Consider the following 10,377-nt stretch of genomic DNA (forward strand, 5'->3'; position numbering starts at 1 on the left):
AACACACTCACCTGGAACTCATCAAACAGGACATTTACCGCTAGAATGGCAATGACGGTCATCTGACTGTCCACTGTATAGGCAAGCAACAGGCAAAGAACTTCCAAGTGTCCCAGGGGCTTGATCTCAGCTTGGTCCCTATTGTTGACATAGCTTACTTACATTGCTGTCTGTCTATCCATTTATCATTCCTGGTACTGTCTTATATTTCTACGACCTCCATGATCCCACACCCCTCTTCTGTAGTCCAACTCAATCCTGTAGCAGGATTTGAACTTGTACCTTCAGTAAACCTCCAAGGGAGTCATTATCTTGTTTCTACAGAAATGTTCTTTATATTTCTAGCAGCCTTTTGCCTCTGTCACCAATAAAGTCTTTTGAATTTGTGGAATGCTGTCACTGCTGCTGCTGCTGCTATCCATCCCATCCCCATAAACCTTTAACCCTTTTGTAGTCATTCTGTAACACTCATATGTACAAATATGTGGATGTGTTTGTTGTGTGATATGTAACTTGTTATCTGAGCATTAATATTATTACTTAAAATTAAAAATTCAAATAAAAGAACTTGCAACCACCGGGCTATGATGGAAATGTCAGGAACCCTTGGCAAATTACAGCCAACAAAACCAATGTATCTTGTGAATCTGTTATTCAGTAAATTCTGACATTGTGGAAAGACACTGACCATGTATGTCCTGACACAGTACGCTAACAATAGTATAATGATTCATTTAGGGACTAAGAGAATAATAAACTTAAACATTAGAAATGAATACAAGATCCTGCCCTTAAAGAAGCTGTTGAGAGAAAATGGCAGCCAGACCTGGAACAAAATGTCAGTGTCTGGAAAATACTTACTTGCCTTCCAAGGGCAAGGACCTTCTATCCCCAGCACATGTGTAAAGGTGTGTGTATGATGGTATGTGCTTACAGTCCCAGGACTGAAACACAGAGACAGGAGGATCCCTGGGGCTGCTTAAACAACAGTCTACTCTATTTGGTGATCTCCAGGCCAATGAAAGACTCTGTCTCAAAAAAGAGGAGGATGGTAGACTTGAAGATGACGCTGAGCTGAGGCTGTGATTGGGGTTTCTCACTCACAGGGATATTCCCCTGACCCTACCCCAAGGAATATACACACATATGTATATTCATGTACACACACACACACACACACACATTAAACACACATTTAAAAGGGTTGTTGTTCTTGTTCTTTGTTTCTTTTTTTTTCTTTTTAAGGCCAGCCCTTTTTGAGATCAGATTTCTACTATTCTTCAAATATTACTTCTCTATGCTTACAAATCTTATGTTCTTAGACCTACAGTTAAAATGAAGATCTCTGAAATGTGGTTGTAAGTCCACATTTCTGGCTCTGTTTATGTAGCTGCCTGATCTTGGGTACCAGTCTGTTTCACATAGCAAGACAGTGGAGATGAGAATGTACTGCCCCATGTAAGGCTTCTGCTGAAGACTAAATACTTGAACTTAGAAAACATTGGTCTAGAAGAGATATGTACACAGAATTGCCTTATAAAATAAATTCTATAAATCTAGAAGTCCTTGAATAGAGAACTTAACTGCTGCTCTTTTTTTTTAAAGTCATGACTTGATTTCCACTCAACTGTAAAGCAGAACCTCCACAGACTGAGAAACACAAAAAGGACTAAGCAACCAAGAGGCAACAAGGGACTAAGGATCCCCCCACTACCATCTGCAACCACAGCAGCAAAAGCAGTGATTGAAAGCTGCCTAGAAAGGAGGCTATGAAAGCTTTCAAACTCTCACTCTCTTTAATGGTAGAGAATTACAACTGTAAGATTTTAAAAGCTTCTGAAACCTCCCTGAGTTTGTAATTTGTCACTTGTCTGCTGTTACCCTAGTGTGATTAGCAGTTTTAAAAATATTATAAAATCATGTTCTATGTTCTTAGCAAGAATGTGGAGTTAGCCAAAAGCTGGTGTAAATGGCCTCTTATTATGGTTCCATTCTAACCTAAGAGGGAGGTTGTGAGTGAGTGCAGCAGGGATGTAAAGAATCAAAGAAGAAGGAATCCTTCATGATGGCTATCATTTACCAGTCAATAATTATAGTCTAGGTCTCCATCTTGTACATTTCCTCTCTCAACAGCCCTGATAGAAGCACTGCTATCATCTATATTTTATATTTTGAGGAAACTGATTTAGCAAAGGTCAAAGAAAGTAATTCACCTGAAATTATTAAAAATGAAAAGAAATCATTACAAAATGGTGGTATAGACATGTGATAGACTCCCAACGAGCTCTTTTAACTCCTGTTGGAGGCTGTGATGGTTTGTGTATGCTCAGCTGAGGAAGTGGCATTACTAGAGGGTGTGGCCTTGTTGAAGTAGGTGTGTCACTATGGGTGTGGGTTTTAAGACCCTACTCCTAGCCACCAGGAAGCCAGTATTCTGCTAGTAGCCTTCAGATGAAGATGTAGAAATCTCAGCTCCTTTTGTATCATGCCTACCTGGATGCAGCCTTGTTCTCATCTTGATGATAATGGACTGACCCTCTGAACCTGTAAGCCAGTCCCAATTAAATGTTGTCCTTTATAAGACTTGCTTTGGTCATGGTGTCTGTTCATAGCAGTAAAACCCTAACTAAGACAGGCTATGCAGAAGGTTTGGAGGAACACTAGGACAAGGGATTGAGGAACCATAATCAGGAGGGATAACTAAGTAGCATGTCACACGTTTCTGCTATGAAGCACAAGGGATTGGGGTTGGAAAATCCTACAGTGTCTGCACCTGAAAAGGAAAGGAAACCTATATGCAACCTTCTTCAGAGTTTTTAATGTCATTTTGGTAGTATTTACGATTTGAATTATAATTCCTAACCATTTGGAGCACTGTGGAAGTTTTTAAGAGTCTTATGTGGCAGATTCATCTCTTGCAGACAGAAAGCAAATAAAAAAAAAAAGAGGTAAGAGGCTAGAGACTCCTGTGATTTACTTCTTCCAGTTACTTTTCGTCACCCCAACATTCCAGAACCTTCCAAAATAGCACCACTAGGAGCTTGGAGACAGCCTTGCTGTTAAGAATACTTCCTGCTCCCAGAACTCAAGTGGGTTGGCTTACAACTCCTTGTAACTCCAGCTCCTGGGTATCTGATGCCTTCTTGTGGCCTCTGTGGGAACCCACATACACATGGCATGTACTCACACTTACACACACACATACCCTCACCCCCCCCACACACACACATAAAATAGCTAGCATCACTAGCTGGGGATCCAGCTCCCTAACACATGAGCTTTTGGAGATCCCCAAACACTTGATGTTCAAACCATAAAACAAGCTAAGACCTAGCTATTAGAGGCAGACTTCCTGGATTTGGCACCCGAGAGCTATATGGCACCAGGACATTTCAGTAAAACAGGACTCAAAATATCTTAAATGAAGTGGTCCATAAAAATTCCTTATTTGATCTAGTATCTAATATATGATTCATGAATCCCAGTTTCTTCCATAATGACATGTGACATAGAGACAAGCTTTCATTGCAACATGGTCCTCTTTTGTGCTGTAGCCCACAGACAGGGCTCCAGGAATTTTGTCTATTTGAATTTGGCCACAGAGAAATGAAATGACAATTATTAGGGATAGAATAGCAGGGAAAGCATCAGGATGTCTTGATTTCTTGTAATTCAATATAAACCGGTTTAAGATGCAAACAGAATAAAAAATTTTGTGAACAATCTTCCCATTCTCTATCAAGTTTCTCTTTCCTTTCTTTCTTACTAGAAAACAGTACCCACCTTTACCCCACCCAATGAACAGAGAACAAGGATTCTTAAAAGCCAGTCTCCCCTAAGTTGTAAACTCCTAATTCCGATTTCTCTCCACCCCACCATGAGCTGGTGCAAGTCAGAAGTTTTCAACGTCAGACCCTCACACCTCCTCTTGATTCATAGTCCTACACTAAGACCCATCATCTCTCCTCCACTCAGTCCTGTCTGTCCCCTCCAATCCTATCTTCTGAGCCTCTGAGAGTGATACCACATTGCCTCCCCCACACAGTTAAAAGATAGACGTTTTCTTTAATAAACACAAAGAAAGATGCTCCCACTCTGTTAATCAGGACAAGAGAGGAACAAGATGACATGTTCTTGGGAGACTGAAAGAACGAAGTGAACAAATGGGATCAAGTGCAGGGAGGATATGGAGAAGCAGATAATCTGTGGGCGGAAAAACAAATTGGCTCAGCCTTTCCCAAGGACAATTTGGTAATAGCTATTAAATTTAATAGTGCACATTTTTCAACAGAACAATGTCTACTCCATTACCAACTCTCCTAAAGAAATACTTGCATAGCTACTTAAGGAAGTACACGGGCTGAAAGAAGAAGGCACTGTTATGCTGTCTTTAATACGAGAACATTGTGGTAACAGAAATGCTAGTCAATGGGTAATGGAGTCACATGCAGCAGCTTAACATGACAAGGCAGATCGCTACACAGAATGAGAAAGGAGGTGATCTGATGCAAAAGTGAAGTAAATAAAACAGAATGCAAAGGCTTCGTGTGGTATCCCTGGATAATTTGTTTTTAATGACATACACAGGAAAAAAGGATAGATGAGAAATAGCAAGACACTATGGCAGGCCTGGCCACTGTTTGCAGGTTTCAGGGCAGGAAGAAGCTGAAATGCTGCTTTCGGACTTACAGATCACAGACCTGGCAAGGCTCTGTGGAAGAGAAGGCGTTCATGATAGAAACTCACGAGCCGAACAACCAACAGCATGCTCACACCAACAGAAAATCCTTATAAGAATCCTCTTTAAAAATGTAGGACTCAGCAATTGCAAGCATGTTCTGGTCTTCCAGAGGACTCAAATTCAGTTGCCAGCACCCTCATTGGTGGCTAACAACCTCCTGTACCTGAAGCTTTGAGGGATCCAATTCCTCCATGAGCACCCACACACATGTGGCATTCACTCACACACACAGACATGTAAACAAATCCTTGTGAATTGCATCACCTCGGCCAATGGGGTGACTCGATGAGCTCACCCACCCAGAACCCAGACAACAGTGGAAGAAATGACTCCACAAGGTTGTCCTCTGACCTTCATGTGCATGTCACGGCACAAAGGTCACTATTTATACACTGTAATAGCAAATAAATAAAATTGAATATAAATGTATAGACTATAAGAATGCAGTTTTTGTCCCAAGTTAGATCTTTGTATACTAGATAATCACACAAAAGGGCTTTATGGAAAACAGAAAGAAATAATGAAAGCAATTAAGAGAGCTCAGATAATGGGGTTTGTGTCTGTTTCAAACAAGAAGACTGCATATCTCAATGACCCTAAAGTTTACAGCATCAATACTAGAGATAAATTTCATAAGGTTACTTCTCAATGGGGGAAAACACATCAATAAGGCATTATTACAAAATCATATAGAATGTTCCAATTAGTAATATGGATTGGGTCAGAAAAAGTGCTGGAACATAGGATAAAATATATAAGAAAAAATTTTCCACATTCTTATGTCCCCTTTACAAAAGCATTGGTATAAGTTCTGTGAGATTTAAAGTAAATAACAGGGTAAAAAATGAAAGGTGAGGGGCTGGAGAGATGGCTCAGTGGTTAAGAGCACTGACTGCACTTCCAGAGGTCCTGAGTTCAAATCCCAGCCACCACATGGTGGCTCACAACCATCTGTAATGAGATCTGATGCCCTCTTCTGGTGTGTCTGAAGACAGCTACAGTGTATTCATATATAATAAATAAATAAATCTTTAAAAAAAAATGAAAGGTGATTTTTTTTTTTAACTACTATCCCTGGCTTTGAGTAGGAATCTGCAGAGGAAAAGGAGAGGCCTCAAGAGAGGGGCCTCAGAAAGAAGCAGAAATCAGAAGGCAGGGATGTTTTGCTTTCCTCTCAACGAGCAGGAGGATGTGGGAGACAACCATAGTGGAACCAAAATAGCTGAGTCCAAGACCCACTGACAGACGTCAGATTGTTTCCAAGGTCAGAGGCAGAGCACTCAAGCAGCAGAGAGTCCTCCCTGACCTCAATGCTGTCAAGTCTCAAACTCACTTGTTTTCTGTGTCGTCGGCTGTGAAGTTGATGGGAGAAGCCAAGCCTTGGACCCTTGGAAGACAAGAGAGAACAAAGTCACCCTCCATTCTAGCCAGAAGTGTAATGATAAATATACCAGAGATGCCACATGCTGGCACTAAACTCCATGAATTAAAGAGGGTGTTCTCCCTCCTCCCTCTTCCCTCTTCCCTCACCCTCTTACATCCAAGCCATGGGAAGGAACCAATGACATACACCGTCCTGATATCAACATGCACCAGGTGGACACCATGGCACAAAGGACTGGGCTCATCTCTGGATCACTTTTATTCAGTGTTTGCATCTCCCCAACCCAGGGTGGAAGGAAAGATGCAAGCAGTAAGTTCTACATACCTGTGGGTCTGAATAAGGCTATGTCTGTAGATATGGTCATCATGCTTCTTTGAGAGTGCTTGGATACAGAAAGAGTTTCTGATTCTGAAAAAAATATATTTTTAAGCTCCTAAAAAGTAACAATAGCAGTATCAACAGTGCTGTGGGTGGTGAGAGTCAGGGTTATTTTTATCGATATCTTTGTTGTAATTGATATATTTCCAGTTTTTCTCAATAGTTAAAGATGGCTTTTAGATTAAAAAAACAGATAGATAGATGGATAGATAGATAGATAGATAGATAGACAGACAGACAGATAGGCAGGCAGACAATAGATAGAAAGATAGAAAATTATAGCCAGGCAGTGGTGGTACACTTGGAAGGCAGAGATATGAAGCTCTCTGAGTTGGAGGCCAACCTTGTTCACAGAGCAAGTTCCAGGACAGCCAGAGCTACACAAAGAAACTCTATCTCAAAAACAAAAAACAACAACAAAAGAGTATATTCTTGGTTTAAGATGACTATTTTAAGGCAGGGAAGATGACTCAGGCAATATAAAGCACTTGCCATTCAAGCATGAGGACCAGAGTTTGGATTCCTGGCACCCATGTAAGAAGCTGGTTATGATATTGTGTGCCTGTTACTCCAGCAGGGGAAGCAGAGACAGGCAGATCCGCGGAGCGTGCTTCCTAGGTATTCCATCCCAACTGGAACAGTGATCCCCAGGTTCAATGAGACCCATGTCAAAACCTAAGTTGCATAGTGAATGAGGAAGGCACTGAATTTAACCTCAACCTCTGGCCTCCATATGCATGCACACAGACACAGACACACACACGCACGTACACACACACACACACACACACATGAGGATTGTTTTAAAACCCAAAGGAACAAGAAGTACACAGGAAATGTGATTAATTAAGAACCCAAGGGCTTTAGAGACTATTCAGAATATTCTAGAACTAGACAATTCAATTTTGGAAAAGCTGTTCCAAATATCTAGACGTTTTCAAGGCATTTGGATTTCCTGGAAAAGCAGTCAAGCTACCTCATGATGACTTTCAGATACTCTTACTTAATAATCAGAAGCATGATGGGAGCTTTAACAAGCCCCTAAGCCCTGGAGTAGGTCACCCAGTATTACCAGATTCAGGAACAGGGAAAAATTCAGAACAAAATAGAAAGAAGCAATGTTAAGAAACAGAGATATAACTGATCTACTGTCAAAGAATATATCTAACATTCTTTTTACAAGGTTTTATTAGCACATATTAATTATACTTAATGGGATTATTACATCTTGATACATGCATACAATGCATTTTTATTATATCCATCCCATTATCTTTCCCAATCTTGCTGATACCTTCCTCTTCTCAATCTGTTTGTCTGTGTGTATGTGTGTGTGTATGTTGTGTATGTGTGTATATGTCTGTGTCTGCGTGTGCACGTGTGTGTATGTGTGTATATTTCTGTGTCTGTGTAAGCATGTATGTACATGTGCGTATGTATGCATGTGTGTGCACATACATGTCTGTGTTTGTGTGAGCATGTGTGTGTGTATATGTGTGCTTATGTCTGTGGATGCAGGTGTGCTTGTGTGTGAGTATGTATGCTTTCTCAGGTGTACGTGTGTGTTGCGTATGTGTGTATATGTCTGTGTCTATGTGTGTGTTGTGTATATACATATATGTCTGTGTCTCTGTGTGTTGTATATATGTGTATATGTCTGTGTTTGTGGGTGTGTATGTGTTTGTGTATGTCTGTGTCTGTGTGTATTGTGTATCTCTCTCTCTCTCTTTCTCTCTCTTTCTGTGTGTGTGTGTGTGCACACGTGTGCTCCACTGAGTCAATAAGACTTGCTTACAGGAGCATAGGTAATAGACTATTTACAGCAGTGTAGGCAGTTTACCAGTGGCTACACTACTAAAGAAAGTCTCTCTCCTCAGCAACCATGAGTTGGAAATCATGAAACCCCTCCTCTTACAAATTTTAAGGCATCAATTAGCCATCTCACTTCAACAATCTCAAACACTCAAAAAATGTTGTTCCTGAGAGGATAGGTCCAACCCTGACTACAGTTCAACCTAGAATAACCCTCAATACACAGATTCTGCAAGACTCCTCGGAGGTCAAGTGGAGAATCCAAAATGCTGATTTTTCAAAAATATAAAGGGAAAAGAAACACATACACATGAGTGCACGTGCAGGTCACTGGGTTGCCCACTGTAGAAGGATCCAGTTTCAAGGAAACCACACCATGTCTGACCAGCAGAAGGAGAAGAAGGGACAATCCTCACCTGCAGTGATGGCAGACACTTTTGTGAAGATCTCTGTGGTTGGAAAACTTGTGGTTTCTTGTGAGAAGGAGCCAGATGTTGTTGAGGGGGATGTGGTCACTGCTGTACTGAAGGCAGTGGTGGCCAGCATCTGGGGTGGTGCTGTGGTTGTGAGAGCAGGTGTGGTCATGACTGTTGTTGGAAGCAGCTCTGGGGTGGTGGTCACGTAAGGGGTGGTGGTTGGCCGGGTAGTTGTTGTTGGTCTTTTGGTTGTTGTGGCTATAACCAACAGAAGATGCATCTGTTACCAAGTAGAGATGAGAGATAGGAAACCCCACAAACAAATCCAAGATCTTTCCCTTTTCATCCTTTCTGTTGGCCTCTCTTGGTCCATTGATTGGCCTGGACTGTTCACTACACCTGAATTTCTTGCTTTCATTTCTGTCCTTTCTGGTCTATTTGTCATACTTTGGCTACAGAAATCTTATAAAAATTACAAATCTAATTATGCCCATGCCCTGCTTAAAACTCAACTGCCATCTTCCTTGTTCATCAGCTAAAACAAACAAACAAAAACAAACAAACAAAAAACCTAGCTTTGCTCATTGCCCTTTAAGGGGCCACCTGCCCTTCTGTCTTTCCAATCACATGCTGCTAGAAGAGAACCTTCTCCCTTTCCTCAGTTAATCATTCTTTCTCTATTTCTTTCCCTGAACCGTGACCTTCCAGCTACAGCAAATTCTGCACCTGCTGGACCTCATCCCCATTCCTGCTGCTGGTCCTCTTCCATAGGCTAGCCCTTACTTAACTCTCAGATCTCAGTTAAAAGAGCTCTCTTCTATGCAGTGACAAGTTGCCCCAATACTTGATTGTCATGGCCTCTATTGTATTTTTTTTCTAACCACGCATTTCTTTGTTTGCTTAATGCCTGGTTCTCCCACCAAACTATTAGGGCCCAAGGAAACCCTATGTTCAAAGAAGAGGAAAGGAAAGTTTATTGAACTTAACTTAGTCCAACTTCTCTTTCCTCTTCTTTGACATCACAAAGTTGCTGAAAGAGTAAAGTATGCGAATGTGCATGGGGCGCACTAATTAAAAGCAACTAGTTCCGACTCGAGAACACATGAGAGCCATCCTGGAAGCCTAAGAACACAGCCATCCAGACCGAGCCTTCCAAGGCATGACTACATCAAGCCTAAGACCCAAGAATCCCCCAAGAGATGCTGATGCAGAGGCTAAGCCCAATCCCATCTAAGAAGCTCTGGCTGAGACACGTCCTAAAGGTGCCTATTGTTCGTATACATCAGCCATAAGCTCCATGTGTTCTGTTCTATCCATCCCCAATCTTTATGAGTCCCTTTGCATTTTACCCAAATTTGGTAAAATTTACAAATTTTACCCAAATCACAGGATAGGAACGGAAGAGAGCATGAGAAGTGTCAGAGGTGGTGCCCAATGGCATGCCCTCCTCCCTCTGCCAGGAATCAAAAATCGTTTGCTTGTAGGCTAAAACTGATCCATGGACATTATTCAGTTCACACAGTAATTTTTCTTATTATTTGGAAATCAATCAATATGCAAAAAGAAATGAAGGAAGGGAAGGAGGGAAGGAAGAAGGGGGAGAGAGAGAGAGAGAGAGAGAGAGAGAGAGAGAGAGAGAGAGAGAG

At 41.4% G+C, this 10,377-nt stretch overlaps 1 protein-coding gene across 1 annotated transcript in view; it reads right to left on the reverse strand.

Moving 5' to 3' along the window:
- LOC114629607 (T-cell immunoglobulin and mucin domain-containing protein 4-like) overlaps positions 1-10,377 on the reverse strand; it is a 31,888-nt gene that overhangs the window by 16,121 nt on the left and 5,390 nt on the right. Inside the window, exons 3-5 of the mRNA XM_028777675.1 lie at positions 8,732-8,989; positions 6,450-6,533; positions 6,075-6,128 (exon numbers count right to left, since the gene is read on the reverse strand). Of these exons, the coding sequence (XP_028633508.1) occupies positions 6,075-6,128; positions 6,450-6,533; positions 8,732-8,989 (396 nt within the window). The remainder of the gene's footprint in view (positions 1-6,074; positions 6,129-6,449; positions 6,534-8,731; positions 8,990-10,377) is intronic.

The sequence above is a fragment of the Grammomys surdaster genome, unplaced genomic scaffold (assembly GCF_004785775.1).
Source record: "Grammomys surdaster isolate TR1022 unplaced genomic scaffold, NIH_TR_1.0 313, whole genome shotgun sequence".
In the NCBI taxonomy this organism is placed as follows: domain Eukaryota; kingdom Metazoa; phylum Chordata; class Mammalia; order Rodentia; family Muridae; genus Grammomys; species Grammomys surdaster.